Source organism: Lepus europaeus, chromosome 18 (genome assembly GCF_033115175.1).
Source record: "Lepus europaeus isolate LE1 chromosome 18, mLepTim1.pri, whole genome shotgun sequence".
Taxonomy (NCBI): Eukaryota; Metazoa; Chordata; class Mammalia; order Lagomorpha; family Leporidae; genus Lepus; species Lepus europaeus.
Genome location: NC_084844.1, coordinates 61,340,993 through 61,361,607, shown reverse-complemented (window position 1 = coordinate 61,361,607; position 20,615 = coordinate 61,340,993). Strand labels below are relative to the sequence as shown.

The 20,615-nt window shown below is 36.4% G+C and overlaps 1 protein-coding gene across 1 annotated transcript; it reads left to right on the top strand.

The window, feature by feature from the left end:
• Positions 1 to 3,501: 3,501 nt before the first annotated feature.
• LOC133746887 (zinc finger protein 260-like) lies at positions 3,502 to 7,966 on the top strand. Its single transcript, XM_062175125.1, has 3 exons — positions 3,502 to 3,571; positions 5,942 to 6,565; positions 6,609 to 7,966. The coding sequence occupies exons 1-3, from the start codon at positions 3,502 to 3,504 to the stop codon at positions 7,964 to 7,966; spliced, it is 2,052 nt and encodes a 683-aa protein (XP_062031109.1).
• The last annotated feature ends 12,649 nt before the right edge of the window (positions 7,967 to 20,615 follow it).

Here is a 20,615-nt window from a genome sequence, read left to right as displayed (position 1 = left end):
TGGGTGAATGTGGCTGAGAGGTAGTGCCCTGTCCTATCTGAATGATGGAGGCTCTGTATTTGTCAAGGGAACACATAGATCCCATCTTCCACTACATGTCATGTCCACAGTAAACATGTCTACTGAAACTGACCACATTTGTAGTGAATTTAGGTTGGAAGTTTTGGGGATAAGGAAGATCTCTCTCTCTCTTTCTTTCTCTCTCCCTGTGTGTGTGTATCAAATAAGTAATTTTGTTTAAAAAATAACTCATTTCAAATTTCTGATATGGCTCAAAGGCCTTCACCTACTTGAGGCATTGCTTCCTGGGAGGTGTTTTTGAGTATGTGATTTTGCAGGAAGTTGGAATTGAATCTGGAGGGGAGCAGTCACTCAAATGGTACTTTGTAGTGAATCTTGGCTAGATCTTATCTCTTCCACAAGCAGGCCCCAGGGTTTTCCAGAAGATAACTGTGTCAAATAAGGAAAACCTGAGAAGGCAAATGCTTTACAATGTGTGTTTCTTTCACATGTCCTGATGTCTCATAGGTGAAGGGAGTGAAATGGTGAAATCCAAGGTCTTGTGAAGGGATGGATACACGGAATGATGTTATTTGAAATCATTACTGGAAAAGTATACTACATTAAATATATATTATGTATGGTTGTTCCAATGCAATTTTGGCCAAAAATATGAAGTGTAAGTTACACACTTTCTATAGACTTTCAGGTCTAAAAATACAAGAAGTTTTCTAGTGTACACACATATATGGAGTCCTGTATGGTACTTTTGAAATCATAGAAAAAGAGTAAATTCAAAATAACTTCTTTAGTGTAAACTTCAGTGAAAGGCTGAAAGGCCTGCAAGAGCATCTCAGGCATGGAAAGACAAGGTTCTGTGGAAAAAGAAAAAACAAAAAACCTATACAGAGGATCTCTGCAAGACCTCAGAGGAAAGGAAGAGTCATCAAAGGAGACACTCTTCTCTGAAGGGAGAGGGGAATATCCTCTTTGCTTATTGCTGTGTCCAAATAACAACAGGGTCTATGGTCACAAAAGCCCTCCATATCCATGGCAGCTTACAAAAAGAGCCTCGGGTGATCACTGACGTCATAAAAAAAGAGTGTTAATTGTTAAAGGAACAATAGTAGTCAATGTGCACTTGCTCCCCAGGTAGGACATCTATCCCTAATGAATTGCAATATGAGAATCAACTGCAGATTCTCTCCCCAAACTGTACTCTATATATTGTGTGTGGGCATGGGGGCAAATTGTTGAACTCTATGATTAACATAGAGATGGTCCTCTATATATAAAGTCATACTAAAAATTATCCATAATGAAGGTGATGGGAGGTGGGAAGGGAGCGGGGTCAGAGGCATGAGGGAAAGAACCACTGTATTCCTAAAGTTGTATCTATGTAAAAATTGCATTCATCAAATAAATAAAATCTTAAAAAATAAATTTTAGTGACAACATAATGTTTATCTCTTTGATAACCTCCTTTATTTGAGTAATCACCCTTATGGTTTTTTTTTTTTTACTATTATCTCATTATTTTACAAAATTTGTTTACAGTGCTTTCTCTTCCAGGTGTGACTCTGGGCACCTTCACATATTTCCATGAGCAAAGAAAATACATCACCTGGAATCAGATTTCTTAATTATTCCTCAGCTTTTAGTCAGTTTTTATTTTAGGAAATCTATAATTGTTTATTAATTAAGAAGGAAAATAAACATAATTTTGTTCTCAGAGAATATCCACAGATAAGATGAATGACAAATGTGGCATGATTATGAAACATTGCATTCATCTAAGATAGGGCAATTTGGTCTCTGTTCTTTCTGTCACCATGGCAAAATATATATTACATGTTTGAGTTAAACCTCAGTGCAAAATATCCAAAATTTTTTGGATCATGATGTCCAAAACTGTCTTTATTGTCACATACATGATGTAGTGGTCAATGTTTTAGTGCTGCCCTGAAAATAAACACTTAGCATTCTACAAAAGTAAAAATTGCATGATACTAAAACACAAATCAGTTATGTTTGTTTCTGAATTTTTAGAGTAATGCAGTCTTTAATAGTTTTGAAGAGCTGAACTTGATTCAGGTATAGGATCGAAAATGTGGGATAAAGAGTCTAGTGCAGATTATTTTGTATTTTTAAGATTTATTTATTTGAAAGGCAAAGTTACAGAGATTGGGAGAGACTGGGGGGAGAGAAAAAGAGATATCTTCCATCTTTCTGCTCCATTTCCCAAATGGCCACAATGGCTGGGACAGGGTCAGGCCAAACCAATAGCCTGGGACTCCATCTTGGTCACCCATATTAGGGGATGGGGCCCAAATACTCAGGCCGTCTTTCAGTACTCTTTCAGGTATATCAGCAATGGAGCTGGGTTGGAATGGAGAGGCAGGACTCAAATTGTAAGCTCACAAGGGATGACAGAATTGCAGATGGAGGCTTAACCTGCTACATCACATTGCTGGTGCCTACTGCAGTTTCTTAAACAAATCTTTATGCATTTCTCTCAATTAGTCAGAAATGCAGATTGTAGTGTGGACTTCCCCAAGTACTGTTTTTGGGCAAATAATTCCATTGTTTTCCTTTAATTTGATATAATGTTATTTCAGTTCTTCAAATGTTCATCAGTAGAATAGTCAGACAAAGCCAAAAGCTATTTTCTATTGTCTGTCTTAAATGAATGTTCTCTCTTATTTAAAAAATATTTATGAGCTTGATAGCGGAAGAAGTTAATGGACAGAAAGAGAGAGAGAGCTCGCATGCATGTATTCACTCCCTAAATAATGATACCAAGCAGAGGTGGGCAGGACTGAAACCAGGAGTTAGGAATGGAGTCTAGGCCTGCCTCATTGATGGCATCACTACTGTTTCCCCAGTTCTGCATTAGCTGAGAGCTGGAAACTAGAACGGGCACTGGAAATCCAACCTGGGCACTCTGAAGTAGAAGTAGGGTTTCTCAGCTGGTGTCATAAACACTAAACTAAATGCCTGCCCTCTCTTTAAAATATTTCTCCTCTGCCATATTTGAAGTGACTGTGGATGATGTTTTCCTGGAAATTCATCGGTGTTCATTCTCATTAAAGCTTCACTGATAGGATCTTGTCTTTTTCCCTACATACTTCTAAATTCTTCACTTTAACATTGCTCACTCAAAAGTCAGTATTATCCCCCTTTCAACGTGTTATGTAATCCCCTTGACAGATGTAGCCCTTTTGATCTGAAACTCCTCTTTCCCTCTAGCTTGGGCATTTTTCACAGCTTTCAGACAATAGTTTGAGTCCCTGTTTCATGCTTCTAATGTGGTTGTCCAAATGCTCAAGTCTAAAATGAAACCACATCCTTCCTTCTTCCTTCATACCTGTATACAAGATACACAACTTTCAGTGTTTGTTTTGTGACAGAGTTCATATGTTGACCAGAAGTGTTCTATTGCAGGTGATGATAGGATTTGAAGACCTGGCTGTGTATTTCACCTGGAAAGAATGGCAGAACATGGACAATGCTCAAAAAATCTTGTACAGGGATGTGATGCTGGAGACCTACAGCATCCTGTTCTCCTTGGGTGAGTGACACCCATCACATTCCCAATGGAAATAATTTTTGCTCTTTGACAAATAAGTAAACACTTTATAAAGTATAATGTTTGGAAGGTATAGAATTTGAGAACATGAATAATCTGAATTTCTAACATCAAGAAAGGGTTCAAATTGGTACCTTTGTTGCAGAGCACCTGAACCAAGCTGTAGTCTTTTAAATAACCCAAGATTGTGAGTTCACAAAATCTGACATTGTTTCCATTAATAGGGCACTGCATGACCAAACCTGACTTGATCTTGAAGTTGGAGCAAGGAGCAGAGCCCTGGATGGGGGGAGAATGCCTATATCAGAGCTTTCCAGGTCAGTCTGCACATAATGGGCAGGGAGGCCAAAGTAGAAGCAGTGCAGCAGATGCTGACTGGTGTCCTTTCCATGAATTTTTCTCAAATCTTTCTCCTGATGAAAGTTGGATTTGTATATCCAGTATTCTAGACTATCTAGGGATAACAATGTCTGTCTCTTTTTTTCTTGATGAAGATGTTCTTTGAATTAAAAAAAAATCTAATACTTTTCTGGTGTTACTAAGGCTTTTTTCCAGGTTAGATTCATTCTACAAATTCTAACTTGTCATTCTCCACACTTTCATACCTTTTCCTTCATGCATTTATTAATTCCTTCAGTGGTTGCTAATCACACAGTTATAGAAACTTTTCTCTTACTCATTGCTCATGGTTTTGGCCAGGCACAGATCTTGCTATTTTAAGCATCTTATAGAGGAACCAATAATTGTGAGCTCTTTTTCTTTGTCTCATTTTCCTTTTGTTCTTTCTATAGGCCTCTCAAATAAATAAGAAAATGATAGGTTGTTGGAAACATTTGAGGAGTGAGCCTGTGGCTGGCAACCCTCTCTTCTCTTTGTGCCTCAATCTTTGTCTCTTTGGCTTTGAAGTAAGTAAATAAATGAGTAAATGCTAAAAGATGATCAGGAGTAAGCCTCTGTGCTGTGACATCAAAAATCATAAAGCTAAGCATGAACTTGTATAGGAACATGAAAATAAGTGATCCTAGACTCACCAAGAAATTCATGAGTTTCTCAATCCCAAGGTCTACTAACCTCATAGGTTCATGTTGAATGGCTCAGATTTGTTTGGGAGAAGAGTTTGAATTATGAATTCTTGTTTTTCATTGTCATTGAGAAACAAGAAAATGAGAAAACAGCATTGGAAATGAAGTTTTCTGTGGAAAAAGGAGACAACTAATCAAAAGCCTCCAAAAACTCAAATTATCACAGAGGAATGTTTATAGAGAGAATTGAGAGGAGATAACCACAGCTGGTGTTTTCAGAATGAGTTAGAAAAGACTTCAAAAAAGTGAACACACCCTGGGTTGTAGAAACATATTCTTTAAATTGGTAGGGAGTTTATACCCAAGATGATATACTGTGGCTTTTCTGTACCAGTAGCAAATATGAGACACTGAAGATGTCAGATTTACTTAGGAATATGGGGAAGCTGTCAGAATGTGCAAACAAAAGAGTTTTTCATTTGAAAAATCCTACAAATGCTATTTCCTGGGGAAGACTGAACATGAGGCAATCATACATTCAAATACTGTTCCTTAAATGTGGTCCTGTTTAGAATACAAACACTTTTCATTCTTCTTCACCTTAAAGTAAATGATCCAGTAAAACTTTCTCATATTCCTGCCTGAAATATTAGAGAAGCACAAAATACACAATTTTTATAAATATAAACTGGAGCAAAAGCACAAGGAACAAAATTTTTGCTAGGCAATGTGTGAAAATTTTTGCTAAATATTTGTCCATTCATTGAAATCTTGTGTAATTGTTTCATCTCTGTGAAAAGCAGAATGACAGTGAGAGGAGAGAGAGATCTTTTAACTCACTCTGCAAATGACTAGTCTGAAGCCAATAGTCTGGAATTCCATCTAGTCTTCTCTGGTGCATCACAGGGTCCCAAGCACATGAACCATCATCGGCAGCCTCCCAGGTTACATAAGCAGAGAGCTATATTCAAAGCAGAGAGCTGTATTGGAGGCAGAGGAGTCAGGTCTCAAACTGGAACTGCTTTGGGGTGCAGGCAACCCAAGCAGTGAGTTAATACATCTTACCACAAAAGCCATTCTGTCATACCTGAACACAATTCAGGTAGTGAGCAAGATCATGATTGAACTTTGAGAGACCTATTGATGCAATTTGATATATTAATATATTAAGGAGAAAAACCATATAATTATCATAACTAAGTTTCTCATATTAATTTTGTTAATATCTTATGCCATTTGAATACCAAGTAACTTTCCATTTACATAAGTTAGCAAGGAGAAAGTTATGTGTGATTCAGTGAAGTGGTTGTTTGTTTTTTTCTCATTTCAGTTGCTGTGAAAAGGGATGACCTGGTTAGGAACAGCCAGGAATGTCAGGACAAAAGTCTGAATCTTAATGTTAAGAAAAATAACAAGACATCAACTCCAAAGACAGTTGAATTAAGAAAAACATTTAATTTAAGTTCAAGCCATATTCCCAAACTAATTATCAGGAAGAGAAATTATTTAAGAATGAAACCTGAAGAATGCAATGTATGTCACAATGTGTATCCCCAAAGTGGGTCTGATCAACTACAAGCTGAAGAGAAATTTGATGCCACTAAGGTACCTGGGAACTCTCTCCAGTCCTATGAGCCTCTTAGTCAGTGTCACAAGATTCAGACTGTGAAGCAGACATCTGAGCATATTGGACAAGGGAAAGTCTTCACAAGGAAGATGTTCTGTAAGTCTGAGAGGGTTCATAAGGGAGAAACCTGTAACAAGTCAACTATCACTGTTGGAAAGGCAACTCAAATAGTAAATGCTTTCCATGAAAGCTCTAACCTCAGTACACATCAACAAACCCATACCAGAGAGAAATTTTATGAATATGTTAGGTATGTGGAGCCTGTTATTTACGAATCACATCTTGCCATAAATCAGAGACTGCATTTAGAGAAAAAGCCCTATGCAGGTAAACCCTGTGAAAAATCATTCAGTTGTAATTCCTGCCACAGTACTCACACACAGGGAAACCCCAATATGTGTACATGATTGTATTGATAGTAGAAAAGCCTTTTTCCCAAAACCATACCTCATAACAGAACAGAGAATTCACACAGAGGAGAAACCTCATGAATGTAATGACTATGGAAAAGACTTTTTGAACAAGTCCGACCTCAGTAATCAGCAGAGAATTCACAAAGCACAGAAGCCTTATGAATGCAATGACTGTGGAAAAGCCTTTGGTCAGAAGTCAAACCTCACAATGCATCAGAGAATTCACACAGGGGAGAAACCTTATGAATGCAGTGACTGTGGAAAAGCCTTTGGCCAGAAGTCAAACCTCATAATGCATCAGAGAATTCACACAGGGGAGAAACCTTATGGATGTGATGACTGTGGAAAAGCCTTTGGCCAGAAGTCAAGCCTCATAATTCATCAGAGAATTCATATGGGAGAGAAACTTTATGAATGTAATGTCTGTAGAAAAGCTTTTGGCCAGAAAGCAAGTCTTATAATGCATCAGAGAATTCACACAGGGAATAAACCTTATGAATGCAGTGACTGTGGAAAAGCCTTTGGCCAGAAGACAAGCCTAATAATGCATCAGAGAATTCACACAGGGGAGAAACCTTATGGATGTGATGACTGTGGAAAAGCCTTTGGCCAGAAGTCAAGCCTCATAATTCATCAGAGAATTCATATGGGAGAGAAACCTTATGAATGTAATGTCTGTAGAAAAGCTTTTGGCCAGAAAGCAAGTCTTATAATGCATCAGAGAATTCACACAGGGAATAAACCTTATGAATGCAATGAGTGTGGAAAAGCCTTTGGCCACAAATCAAGCCTAACAATGCATCAGAGAATTCACACAGGGGAGAAACCTTATGAATGCAGTGACTGTGGAAAAGCCTTTGGCCAGAAGACAAGCCTAATAATGCATCAGAGAATTCACACAGGGGAGAAACCTTATGAATGTAATGACTGTGGCAAAGCCTTTGGCCACAAGTCAAGCCTCATAATTCATCAGAGAATTCACATGGGAGAGAAACCTTATGAATGTAATGTCTGTAGAAAAGCTTTTGGCCAGAAAGCAAGTCTTATAATGCATCAGAGAATTCACACAGGGAATAAACCTTATGAATGCAATGAGTGTGGAAAAGCCTTTGGTCAGAAGGCACACCTCAGAAAGCATCAGAGAATTCACACAGGGGAGAAACCTTATGAATGCAGTGACTGTGGAAAAGCCTTTGGCCAGAAGACAAGCCTAATAATGCATCAGAGAATCCACACAGGGGAGAAACCTTATGAATGTAATGACTTAGGAAAAGCCTTTGGAAATATGTCACAACTCAATGTGTCAGAAAATTAGCGCAGGAGAGAAATGTCATAAATGTAATGACTGGAAAAGCCTATTATGAAAAAGCATAACTCCTACACACCGGAGAATTCACACAGGTGAGAAACCTCATTAAGCTAATGACTAATGGAAAGGCTTTTGGCCAAAAATCAGACCTCATTGAACACCAGATAATTCATGCAGGGGAGAAGCCTTATGAATGTAATGAATGTGGAAAAGCCTTTGGCAATAAGTGAGAACTCAATGCACCAGAGAACTCACACAGGGGAGAAAACTTATGAATGTAATGACTCAGAAACTTTTTAACTATAATTCAACCCTAATTACACATCATCAAATTCATATGGGGAAAACCCTTTTGAATGTAATGCATGTGAAAAAGCCTTTATCTGGAAGTCATACCTCTTAAGACATCACAGACATTACATGGGGAAAAACCTTATGAATGTAATGAATGTTGGAAAGCTCTTTGCCAAAATCACGCCTTATAACATCAGAGAATTCACAGAAACTTTGAATGTAATAAATGTAAGAGATCCTTTTGTCAGAAGTAATGCCTCACAACACATCATGGAATTCTAACAAAGGAAAGAGTTTAAGAATATACTGAATGTGGACGAGCTTTTTCCCAAAATCAATGTAATCTTAGGACAAAGCCTTTTGTTAGAAACCATGCCCCATACAATCGGGACTCATTTAAGGGAGAAAGCTAATGAATGTTATTAGTGTGAAAAAAGCCATTCATCAGAAATCAATTGTTATAATCAAAGAATTCACACAGGGGGTTTCTTACAAGTGTAATGAATGTAGAAAAGTATTTTTCTGGGATTCATGCTTACATACAGAATTCAAAAAAGAGGAACCTTCAAATGCAGTAAATATGAGAAAACCTTCAGCCAGAAATTAGATATCAATAGACATCAGAGAATCCACAAAAAAAAATATAAGGAATGCTTTAAAAAATCATCTCCTATAAATCAGTCTTCAGTTCACAAGAAGTGACTCAGAAATGAGATTACCATAAGTCATCTCTCAATAGTTAACTGAGAGCTCACCAAAGGGAAAATCCTTTGACTGTAATGCAATTGGAAAAACCTTTACTGTAAGGCAAACTTCTGCAAAACTTAGCAAGATTACAAGCAGAAGTCTCTGAAAATGTCATGTGTCTAGAAGAATTCTTAGCTACAACTACACCTCATCAAGTGTTGGGCAATTCACATGATGAATTGTGACTGAGATGGGCTAACCATGCTTCCATGTGTAAATTTTGCTAACAAATATTCAACAGTTACAACAGTTGATTCAACAGTTATTGTACGAGTTACTTGGAATATCTTCACCAATTACAAAGTTATTGTTGTATAGCAGTGTTATTGCCTGCCTAGGATTCTTTCTCCACATCATTGTAGTATTGTAGTACAAATAAGTGATATGACTACAGGCATGTGAACTGACACATGTTCCAGCCATAATTCTGTACTCCAGCCCTGGGTGATGGGTGTTTCATCCAGTGTAGGGAATGAGCATGTGGTCACCTGTATACTCATGTGAACTTCCAAGTTATATGTGTGCATTTCTGGATTAGACTATAGTACCTGTGGTCTGTTTGTATATTCAAGTAGGAGTTTTTGCACACATCACCCTCATTCTATAATGGAAGTATCTCAAATCCTATAAATTGCAAGACTTTATCTCCTAAATTTTCCTGTATTTCTGAGTGTGCAATCCATTTTAAAATATTTCATTTATGATCCCCTATTTTATACTTTTCTTCCTTTAATTTCTTGCCCAGAGACAAGGATTTGGGTTGTATTACTCCCTACTGCTAAAAGTGACCCTCAGTTTTATTGAAAAATGTGTTTTCATCCTTTCCCAATTTACACAGTCCTTTCTGGATTTTAATCAGATTTACATTCAGTTCAGACCTCAGGATATACTTAAGATGGACAGTCTACCCAAGTTACATGATAAATGGGCTACAAATGCTATGATGATCATCTAACTGTAATGTCTCCTTTATTTCCCATCTGGAGGACAATCCTGTATGGCATCCTTTCACCTCCTTTACTGCTCATTGGAAAAAGCTCATTGTGCCTGTTCAAGTGCTTCAGCTTCTTTCAAGTCTTCATCAAATAAAATCTTAGTATAATCAGAAATTTAAAAGAAAGTGAATGGTGTGGCTGTTGGCAGTTTCAGTGTGGTCAAGTGATTTGCTGGACTGCTATTTTGTCTGGGCTGGCTTCCATCTTACTCAGAACTAATTTTCCATAATGTATGGCTGAGGACTTTTTCTAGGCCCCCAACAAAGTTGGTGCATTTCTCATGGAACGTGGGAGTATTATGTCCAAATACTTTATATATGTGATTGTATTAAAGACCTTTGGATTGTGTTAACTGGGGTTTTCCATGCAGTCCTGGCTAGAATCACATGTGTGCTCACAATCCAAAGGCAAAAGGAGGTTTATACTCAAAGAAAATGAAAATCAATGTCATCATGAAGGCAAAGATGAAAGTGATGTAATTATAAAGACAGGCTACCAGAAGCTGGAGTTGGCAGTGAAAAGATTATTCTGTAGACACTGGCTGGAGCACAGACCTTACTCCCTGCATTTCAGTTTGAGCCAGAGAGAGTGATTTCACTTTTATCCTTCAAATAGTGACAGTATACATTTTCCTTTTTTTAAGTCATTAAGCTTCTGAACATTTTTGACAGTAACAATAGGTAACCAGATTCTCTTGCTGCTAACCTGGAGGTGACTGAAATTTCATGAAACATGAGCACAATCTGGTGGTAAAAGTCAAAAAACTGATCATATCTGGGAAACTTGACAGAAACTTGCTAGTAGGGTCAACAACAGATGGATCAATTAGCTCCCTGGTCCACATCTAAGTATTAATACATGAAAATTATGTTCTTATAATATCATTGTTGGAATATAAATAATGTGATGTGCCTCTGGAAGCCATTTCTTAAGTCTGGATGGAATATGATTCTTTTGGTTTATTTGTCTTATGTCATTTTTGCTTTTCCAATGTTTCTAATCACTGATGCTTCAATAAATTTCTTTCTTCTAAAGTTCATTATGATATATTTTATTTACAAATTATCCTCAGGGACAGGGAGAGAACAGTTATTGTCAGAAATCCACTAATTTCTTGAATTTTTGTTTTGGAGTTCATTTCCTACATGTGTTATGGGTTCTAATGAAAGAGGCATTGGTTAGTTTGCTGACTGATGGTTGCATAATTTCTTATGCCAAGTAATTGTACATTTTCTGGCTTGGAGTCTTGCTTTCCACCAGCTCTCTGCTGGTGGCCTGGAAAAACAGTAGAAGATGGCCCAAGTCCTTGGGCCACTGTACCTGCATGAGAGAACTGGAAGAGGCTCCTGGCTCCTGACTTTGGATCAGCTCAGCTCTGGCCATTGCAGTCATTTTGGGAGTGAACCAGTGGAATGGAGCACCTCTCTCTGGCTCTATCTCTCTAAATCTGTCTTTCAAATAAATAAAACAGTTATTTAAGAAAAAAAAATCACTGAATTAAAAATATCAACTTCATTCCTATAGATTACTTTTTAGGTACTCTTATCACAGGTCAGAAATAATATATAATATTTTTCTTTTGGAGACTGGCTTATTTCACTAAGTATAATGATTTCCAGTTGCATCCATTTTTTTTTTGCAGACAACAGGATATCACTTTTTTAACCATGTGTAGTATTCCTTGGTTATATATACCACATTTTCTTTATTTAGTCTTCAGTTGATGGACATCTGGGTTGATCTCATATCTTAGCTCTTGTGGATTGAGTTGCATTGAACATGGGGGTACAGATAAATTTTTCATATACTGATTTGTTTTAATGTAACTGCACCAGTTTACATTAAAATCAACAATGGATTAGGATAGATAAGGATATATTTTTTTTCCTCCATCCTGGCCAGAATTTGTTCTTTGCTGATTTCTATATTGGAGCTATTATAACTGCGGTGAGGTGAAACATCATTGTAGTTTGATCTGCATTTCTCTAATGGCTAGTGATCCTGAACATTATTTCATGTGTTTATTGCCATTTGAATTTCCTCTCTTGATAAAAAGGCTGTTCAAGATTTTTGTCCCCTTTTTAATCAGATTATTTGTTTTATTCTTGTTATATTGCTTGACATTTTATGTATTCTGATTACTAGTTTGCAAAGGTTTTCTCCCATTCTGTCAGTTGCCTCTTCATTTGGCTGAGTTTTTTCTTTGCAGGGCAGAAGCTTCTCCACTTGGTGTAATCCCATTTGTCAATTTTGGCTTTGATTGCTTGTGCTTTTGGGATCTTTTTCAATAAGATTCTTCCTCTGCCAATGTGTTGCAGAGTTCCTCCAATGTATACTCTAGTAATTTGATAGTATTTTGTCATATCATTGATTTAGGTCTTTGATCCATGTTGGATGGATTTTTGTGTAAGGTGTAAAGTAGGGGTCTTGTTTCATACTTCTGTATGTGGAGATCCAGTTTTCCCAGCATCATTTGTTGAAGAGACTGCCCTTGATTCAAGGATTTATTTTAGCTCCTTTGTCAATGATCAGTTAGTTGCAGATACATGGATGATTTCTGAAGTTTCTATTCCTTCCATTGGTCTACACATCTCTCTCTCTCTCTCTCTCTCTCTCTCTTTTACCAATACCAGGCTATTTTGATTTCATCTTACTGATCTTTTGTATTTTTGGTTTCAATCATGTTTATTTTTCCCTAATATTAATTATTTATTTCCTCCTAATGATGTGAAGTTTGTTTTGTTGTTGCTTTACTAGGTCCTTGAGATGCATTGAAAGCTTATTTATTTGGTATGTTTCCAATTCATTGATGTAAGCACCAATTGCTATAAATTTCTCTCTTAACCCTGCTTTTGTTACATCTCATAAGTTTTGATATATTATCATCTTCATTTGTTACTGGATTTTTTTTTTTATTTTTTAAATTTCTTCTGTTACCTACTATTCATTCATGAGCATGTTGTTCATCCTCCATGTATTCACATATGTTCTGGAGCTTCTTGAGTTCTTGATTTCCAACTCCATTACTTTGTGGTATGAGATGATGCATGGTATGGTTGAGATATGCTTTATTGCCTAGCATATGATCTATTCTAGAGAAAGTCCCATAGATTGATGAAAAGAATGAGTATTCTTTAACTATGGAATGAAAAATTTTTGCAGATTTCAGTTAGATCCATTTGGTCCCTGATGTCAATTAACTGTCATTTCTTTGTTGATTTTCTGTCTAGTAGATCTGTCCATTTATGAAAGTGGCTTGTCAAAGTCCTCCATTACTATTGTAGTCTTTGCTTCTCTTTGAACTCATTAATATTTCTTTTTAAATACCCAGGTATTTAAGGTATTATAAGGTACCAAGTATTATAAGGTATTATAAGGTACCAGATACCTTATAACTGGACTTATATTCATTTACTGTAGTCACAGTTTCCTGTTGAGTTGATCCCTTAATCATTATAGTGTCCCTCTTAGTCTCTCTTAACAGTTTTTTTAAAGTCTGTTTTGTCTGATATTAGGATTTTTATAACTGCTCTTTTTTGCTTTCCACTAGCATCAAATATCTTTTTCCATTCTTTCAGTTTCAGTCTGTGTGTGTGTGTTTGTTGGTGAGGTGTGATTCTTGAAAGCTACATCTTGGTGAGTCTTGGTTTTTAATCTTTTCAACCAGTCTATATCTTTTAACTGGAGAATTGAGGCCCTTTCATTCAAGGTTATTACTGATAAGTAATGATATGGCCCTGAGATTTTTCCATGCATACTCCTATTGTTTACTTTAGATTTCTTTTGTACTTTACTGGGAGATTTTTTGTCTTCCCATTTTTTCATAATGATGAATATCTTCCTGTATTTCTGTGTGTAGCATATCCTGAAGCATGTTTCATAAGGCTGGCTAAATGGTGACAAACTCAATTTCTGTTTGTTATGAAAGGTCGTTATTTCACCTTCATTCGTAAGTGTTAGCTTTGGAGAGTCCGGTATTCTGTTTTCATTTTTTTTTCTCTTAAAACTTGGACTATGTATCTGCATTCTTCCTTAGCCAATAGAGATTCTGATGAGAAGTCAGCTGTGGGTCTAGTTGGAATGTCTCTGAAAATAAGCTGGCATTTTTCTCATGCACAACTTAGAAACTTTTCTTTATGTTTTATTGTTGAAAGTTTGACTGCAATGCACTGCGGTGAAGATCTTTTCAGTCATGACTATTAGGAGTTCTGTATGCTTCCCGTACTAGGACATTCTTTTCTTTCTCCAAATTGGAGCATTTTTCTGTAATTATTTTAGGGAAACGCTTTCTAAACCATTCTCTACACTTCTTCAGGAACTCCTAAAACCCATAAGTTGGGTCATTTGATTGTACCCTTTAAATTTCCAAACAATTTTTAAAATTTTATTTAATTTGTACAAGTTTCGTGTATTTCATATATATGTAGAGAGAGATAGAAATAAGAAAAATAGTGACACTTCCATCCTACCCTCCCTCCTGCTCATGCTCCAACTCTTCCTCCTCCCTCACCTATTCCCACACTTAATTTTTACAAAGACCATTTTTCAGTTTACTTTATACTCACTCATAAAGGTTGTTATTCTAAATTGTTTAACCCTACACTAAATAAAAGCTCAGCAAATCATATGAAGACAAAATACATTGCTGTTTAACAAAGCATACAAGGGCTTTAACAAATCAAAAAATCTCAAAATTTCCATTTTACTCAAATACATTTTATTGTAGTTATCACTGATCATGGAAGATGTATGATACCTGTCTTTTTGGGACTGCCTGATTTCACTAAGTATAATGGTTTCCAGTTGCATTCATCTTATTGCAAAATACAGGATTTCATTTTTTTTTACTACTAGGTAGTGCTCCATAATGTATATATACCGTAATTTCTTTATCCAATTTTCAACTGATGGGCATCAGGGTTGATTCCATATCTTATCTATTGTTAACTGAGCTTCAGTGAACATGGGGATACATATAACTCTTTCATATGCTGATTTCTTCTGATTTTTGGAAATTCCAAGGAGTGAGTTGGCTGGATCCTATTTTAGGTTTTTATTCAATTTCTGAGGTATCTTCCTGTCTTCCTTAGTGGCTGGACCTTTTGCATTCCTACCAACAATGGATTAGGATACCTTTTTCTCTGCATCCTTGCCAGCATTTGATGTTTGTTGATTTCTATATGTGAGCCATTCTAACTGGGGTGAGGGGCCCTCTTTAGGGATTTGATTGGCATTTCCATAATGGTTAGTGATCCTGTCCTGAACATTTTTTAACTGTGTGTTGGACATTTGATTTTTTTTCAAAAATGTCCATTCAAGTCCATTGCCCATTTCTTAATTGGATTGTTTGTATTGTTGTTGAATTTCTTGATATATTTATAGATTCTAGATATTAACCCTTTATCACTTACATAATTTGAAAATATTTTCTCCCATTCTATCTGTTGCCTCTTCACTTTGCTGAGTGTTTCTTTTGCCAATCAGAAGCATCTCAGCTTGATGTAATTCCATTTGTCAACTTTGATTTTGATTGCCTGTGTTTTGGGGGTCTTTCTCAAGAAGTGTTTGCCTCTTCTAATATTTTACAGAGATTCCCCAATGACTTAGAGTTATCGGGTTGTATATTGATGTCTTTGATCCACTTTGAGTGGATCTTTGTGTAAGTTGTAAAGTAGCTTTATACTTTTCCACATGGAGATCCAATTTTCCTGGAACCATTTTTTAAAGAGATTTTTCCTTTTTCATGAGATTTTTCAGCTCCTTTGTCAAAGATAAGTTGATTGTGGATGAATGGATTGAATTATGTAGATAATATTCTTTTCCATTGGTCTGTTTTTCTGCCAATATCAGACTGTTTTGATGGTAACTACCTTGTGTACACCTTAACATTTGGTATTTTGATATCTCTGGCTTTGTTTGTGTCATATAAAAGAGCTTTAGCTATTTGAGGTCTCTTGTGTTTCCATCTGAATTTTAGCATAATTTTGTTCTATGTATGAGAAGAATGTCACTGGTATTTTGATTTGGAAATCTGAATTGCTTTTAGGAATATGGACATTTTAATAATATTCATTCTTTCAATCCATGAACATGGAACATTCTTCTATTTTTTGTGTCTTCTATTTCTTTATTTAATGTTTTGTAATTTTCATCATAGAGATCTTTTAAATCCTTGGTTAAATTTATTCCAAAGTAACTTTTTGTAGCTATTGTGAATGGGATTAATCTTAGAAGTTCTTTCTATACATGTCATTGTCTGCATATACAAAGACTTTTGGTTTTTTCTTGTGTTGATTTTACATCCTGCCATGTTACCAAACAGTTTTATGAGTTCCAAAAGTCTCTCAGTGGAGTCTTTCAGATCTCCTATATATAGAATCATGTTGTCCACAAATACAGATAGATGGAATACCTCTTTTCCAATATTTATCACTTTGATCTGTTTTTTTCCTTTTTTGCTTTATGGCTATGGCTGAAATTTCCTGGACTATATTGAATAACAATTGTGAGAGTGGACATCCTTGTCTGGTTCTGGATTTTAGTGGTAATGTTTCCAACTTATCCTCCATTCAATAAGATACTGGCCCTGAATTTGTCATAAATTACCCTGATTGTGTTTAGGAATATTCCTTATGTACCTTGTTTGTTTAAGATTGTTATCATGAAAGGGTATTATATTTTATCAAATGCTTTATTGACTAACTATATGGTTTTCTCCTTCAGTACATTGATGTGACAAATCACACTGATTGATTTGTGAATGTTGAACCATCCCTGTATTACAGAACTAAATCCCACATAGTCTAGGAGAATGATCTTTCTGATGTGTTGTTGGAATCAATTAGCTAGTATTTGGCGAGGATTTTTGTATCTATGTTCATCAGGGTTATTGTTCTATAGTTTTCTTTCCCTGTTATATGCTTTTCAGATTTAGGAATTAAGGTGATACTGGCTTCCTAGTTGTTTCACAGAAAAATTTCACTTCATAGTTCACAGAAACATGGTCATCAATAGAAAAAGAAGGTAAAGGAAGAAAATATCTCAGTAAAAGATCACAGGAAGTTTAAAGTATATATTAGAAATATCTGGAAAAATGGCAGGGCAAAGTCACCACTTACCAATAGTCACATTGAATGTAAATGCCTCAACTCTCCAGTTAAAACACTTGGGCTGGCTGAATGGATTAAAAAACAAAACCCATCTATTTGCTGCTTACAAGAAACACATCTTTCCAACAAAAGTGCATACAGACTGAAAGTAAAAGGTTGGAAAGATATTCCATGCCAACAGAAACCAAAAAAGAAATGGTGTAGCCATCTTAATATCGGACAACATAAACTTTACCAAAAAAACTGTTAGGAGAGACAAAGAGGGGCACTATATAATGATTAAGGGATCCATTCAACAGGAAGATATTATTATCAATGTATATGCACCTAATTACAAGGAACCAGCTTATTTAAAAGACTTGTTAAGGGACTTAAAGGGAGACTTAGACCCCAATACAATAGTACTGGGGGACTTCAATACTCCACTCTCAGAGATAGACAGATCAACAGGACAGAAGATCAACAAGGAGACAGTAGATTTAAATGACACTATAGCCCAAATGGATCTAACAGATATCTACAGAACATTTCATCCTACATCTAAGGACTTTACATTCTTCTCAGCAGTACATGGAATCTTCTCTAGGATTGACCACATACTAGGCCATAAAGCAAGTCTCAGCAAATTCAAGAGAATTAGAATCATACCATGCAGCTTCTCAGACCACAAAGGAATGAAATTGGAAATTAGCAACTCGGGAATCCCTAGAGCATGTGCAAACACATGGAGATTGAACAACATGCTCCTGAATGAACAATGGGTCACAGAAGAAATTAAAAGAGAAATCAAAAATTTTCTGGAAGTAAATGAGGATAACAGCACAATATACCAAAACCTATGGGATACAACAAAAGCCGTGTTAAGAGGAAAGTTTATATCACTAGGTGCCTACATCAAGAAATTGGAAAGGCACCAAATAGACGAGCTTTCAGTTCATCTAAAGGATCTAGAAAATCTGCAGCAAACCAAACCCAAACCCAGTAGGAGAAGAGAAATAATTAAAATCAAAGAAGAAATCAACAGGATTGAATCCAAAAAAAAAAAAAACAGTGCAAAGAATCAGCCAAACAAGGAGCTGGTTTTTTGAAAAAATAAACAAAATTGACACCCCATTGGCCCAACTAACTAAAAAAAGAAGAGAAAAGACCCAAATCAATAGGATCAGAGATGAAAAGGGAAACGTAACAACAGACACCACAGAAATAAAAAGAATCATCAGAAATTACTACAAGGACTTCTATGCCAGCAAACAGGGAAATCTGTCAGAAATGGACAGATTCTTGGACACATACAACCTACCTAAATTGAGTCAGGAAGACAAGAAAACCTAAACAGACCCATAACTGACACAGAAATTGAAACAGTAATAAAGGCCCTCCCAACAAAGAAAAGCCCAGGACCAGATGGATTCACTGCTGAGTTCTACCAGACATTTAGAGAAGAACTAACTCCAATTCTTCTCAAACTATTCAAAACAATAGAAAAAGAGGGAATCCTCCCAAATTCTTTCTATGAAGCCAGCACCAGCTTAATTCCTAAGGCGGAAAAAGATGCAGCATTGAAAGAGAATTACAGACCAATATCCCTGATGAACATAGATGCAAAAATACTCAATAAAATTCTGGCCAATAGAATGCAACAACACATCAGAAAGATCATCCACCCAGACCAAGTGGGATTTATCCCCGGTATGCAGGGATGGTTCAACGTTCACAAAACAATCAACGTAATACACCACATTAACAGACTCCAGAAGAAAAACCATATGATTCTCTCAATAGACGCAGAGAAAGCATTTGATAAAATACAACACCCTTTCATGATGAAAACTCTAAGCAAACTGGGTATGGAAGGAACATTCCTCAATACAATCAAAGCAATATATGAAAAGCCCACGGCCAACATCCTATTGAATGGGGAAATGTTGGAAGCATTTCCGCTGAGATCTGGTACCAGACAGGGATGCCAATCTCACCACTGCTCTTCAATATAGTTCTGGAAGTTTTAGCCAGAGCTATCAGGCAAGAAAAAGAAATTAAAGGGATACAAATTGGGAAGGAAGAACTCAAACTATCCCTCTTTGCAGATGATATGATTCTTTATTTAGGGGACCCAAAGAAGAGACTACTGGAACTCATCGAAGAGTTTGGCAAAGTAGCAGGATATCAAATCAATCCACAAAAATCAACAGCCTTTGTTTACACAGGCAATGCCACGGATGAGGAAGAACTTCTAAGATCAATCCGATTCACAATAGCTACAGAAACAATCAAATACCTTGGAATAAACTTAACCAAGGACATTAAAGATCTCTACGATGAAAAATATAAAACCTTAGAGAAAGAAATAGAAGAGGATACCAAAAAATGGAGAAATCTTCCATGCTCATGGACTGGAAGAATCAATATCATCAAAATGTCTATTCTCCCTTAAGCAATTTATACATTCAATGCAATACCAATCAAGATACCAAAGACCTTCTTCTCAGATCTGGAAAAAATGATGCTGAAATTCATATGGAGACACAGAAGACCTCGAATAGCCAAAGCAATCTTGTACAACAAAAACAAAGCCGGAGGCATCACAATACCAGATTTCAGGACATACTACAGGGCAGTTATTATCCAAACAGCATGGTACTCGTACAGAAACAGATGGATAGACCAATGGAACAGAATAGAAACACCAGAAATCAATCCAAACATCTACAGCCAACTTATATTTGATCAAAGATCCAAAACTAATCCCTGGAATAAGGACAGCCTATTCAATAAATGGTGCTGGGAAAATTGGATTTCCATGTGCAGAAGCCAGAAGCAAGACCCATACCTTTCACCTTACACAAAAATTCACTCAACATGGATTAAAGACTCAAGACCCGAAACCATCAAATTATTAGAGAGCATTGGAGAAACCCTGCAAGATATAGGTACAGGGAAAGACTTCTTGGAAAAGACCCTGGGAGCACAGGTAGTCAAAACCAAAATTAACATTTGGGATTGCATCAAATTGAAAAGTTTCTTTACTGCAAAAGAAACAGTCAGGAAAGTGAAGAGGCAACCAACAGAATGGGAAAAAATATTTGCAAACTATACTACAGATAAAGGGTTGATAACCAGAATCTACAAAGAAATCAAGAAAATCCACAACATCAAAAGAAACAACCCACTTAAGAGAAGGGCCAAGGACCTCAATAGACATTTTTCAAAGGGGAAATCCAAATGGCCAGCAGACACATGAAAAAATGTTCAAGATCACTAGCCATCAGAGAAATGCAAATCAAAACCACAATGAGGTTTCACCTCACCCCGGTGAGAATGGCTCACATTCAGAAATCTACCAACAACAGATGCTAGAAGGATGTGGGGAAAAAGGAACACTAACCCACTGTTGGTGGGAATGCAAACTGGTTAAGTCACTATGGAATTCAGTCTGGAGATTCCTCAGAAACCTGAACATAACCCTACCATTCAACCCAGCCATCCCACTCCTTGGAATTTACCCAAAGG

Excerpts from the sequence above, each read along its gene's own strand:
- LOC133746887 (XM_062175125.1), top strand. The coding sequence starts at position 3,502 with ATGGACAATGCTCAAAAAATCTTGTACAGGGATGTGATGCTGGAGACC. Across the intron at positions 3,572-5,941 it reads CAGCATCCTGTTCTCCTTGG|TTGCTGTGAAAAGGGATGAC; the intron begins GTGAGTGACACC and ends TTCTCATTTCAG. Across the intron at positions 6,566-6,608 it reads AGAGAAAAAGCCCTATGCAG|TACTCACACACAGGGAAACC; the intron begins GTAAACCCTGTG and ends TTCCTGCCACAG.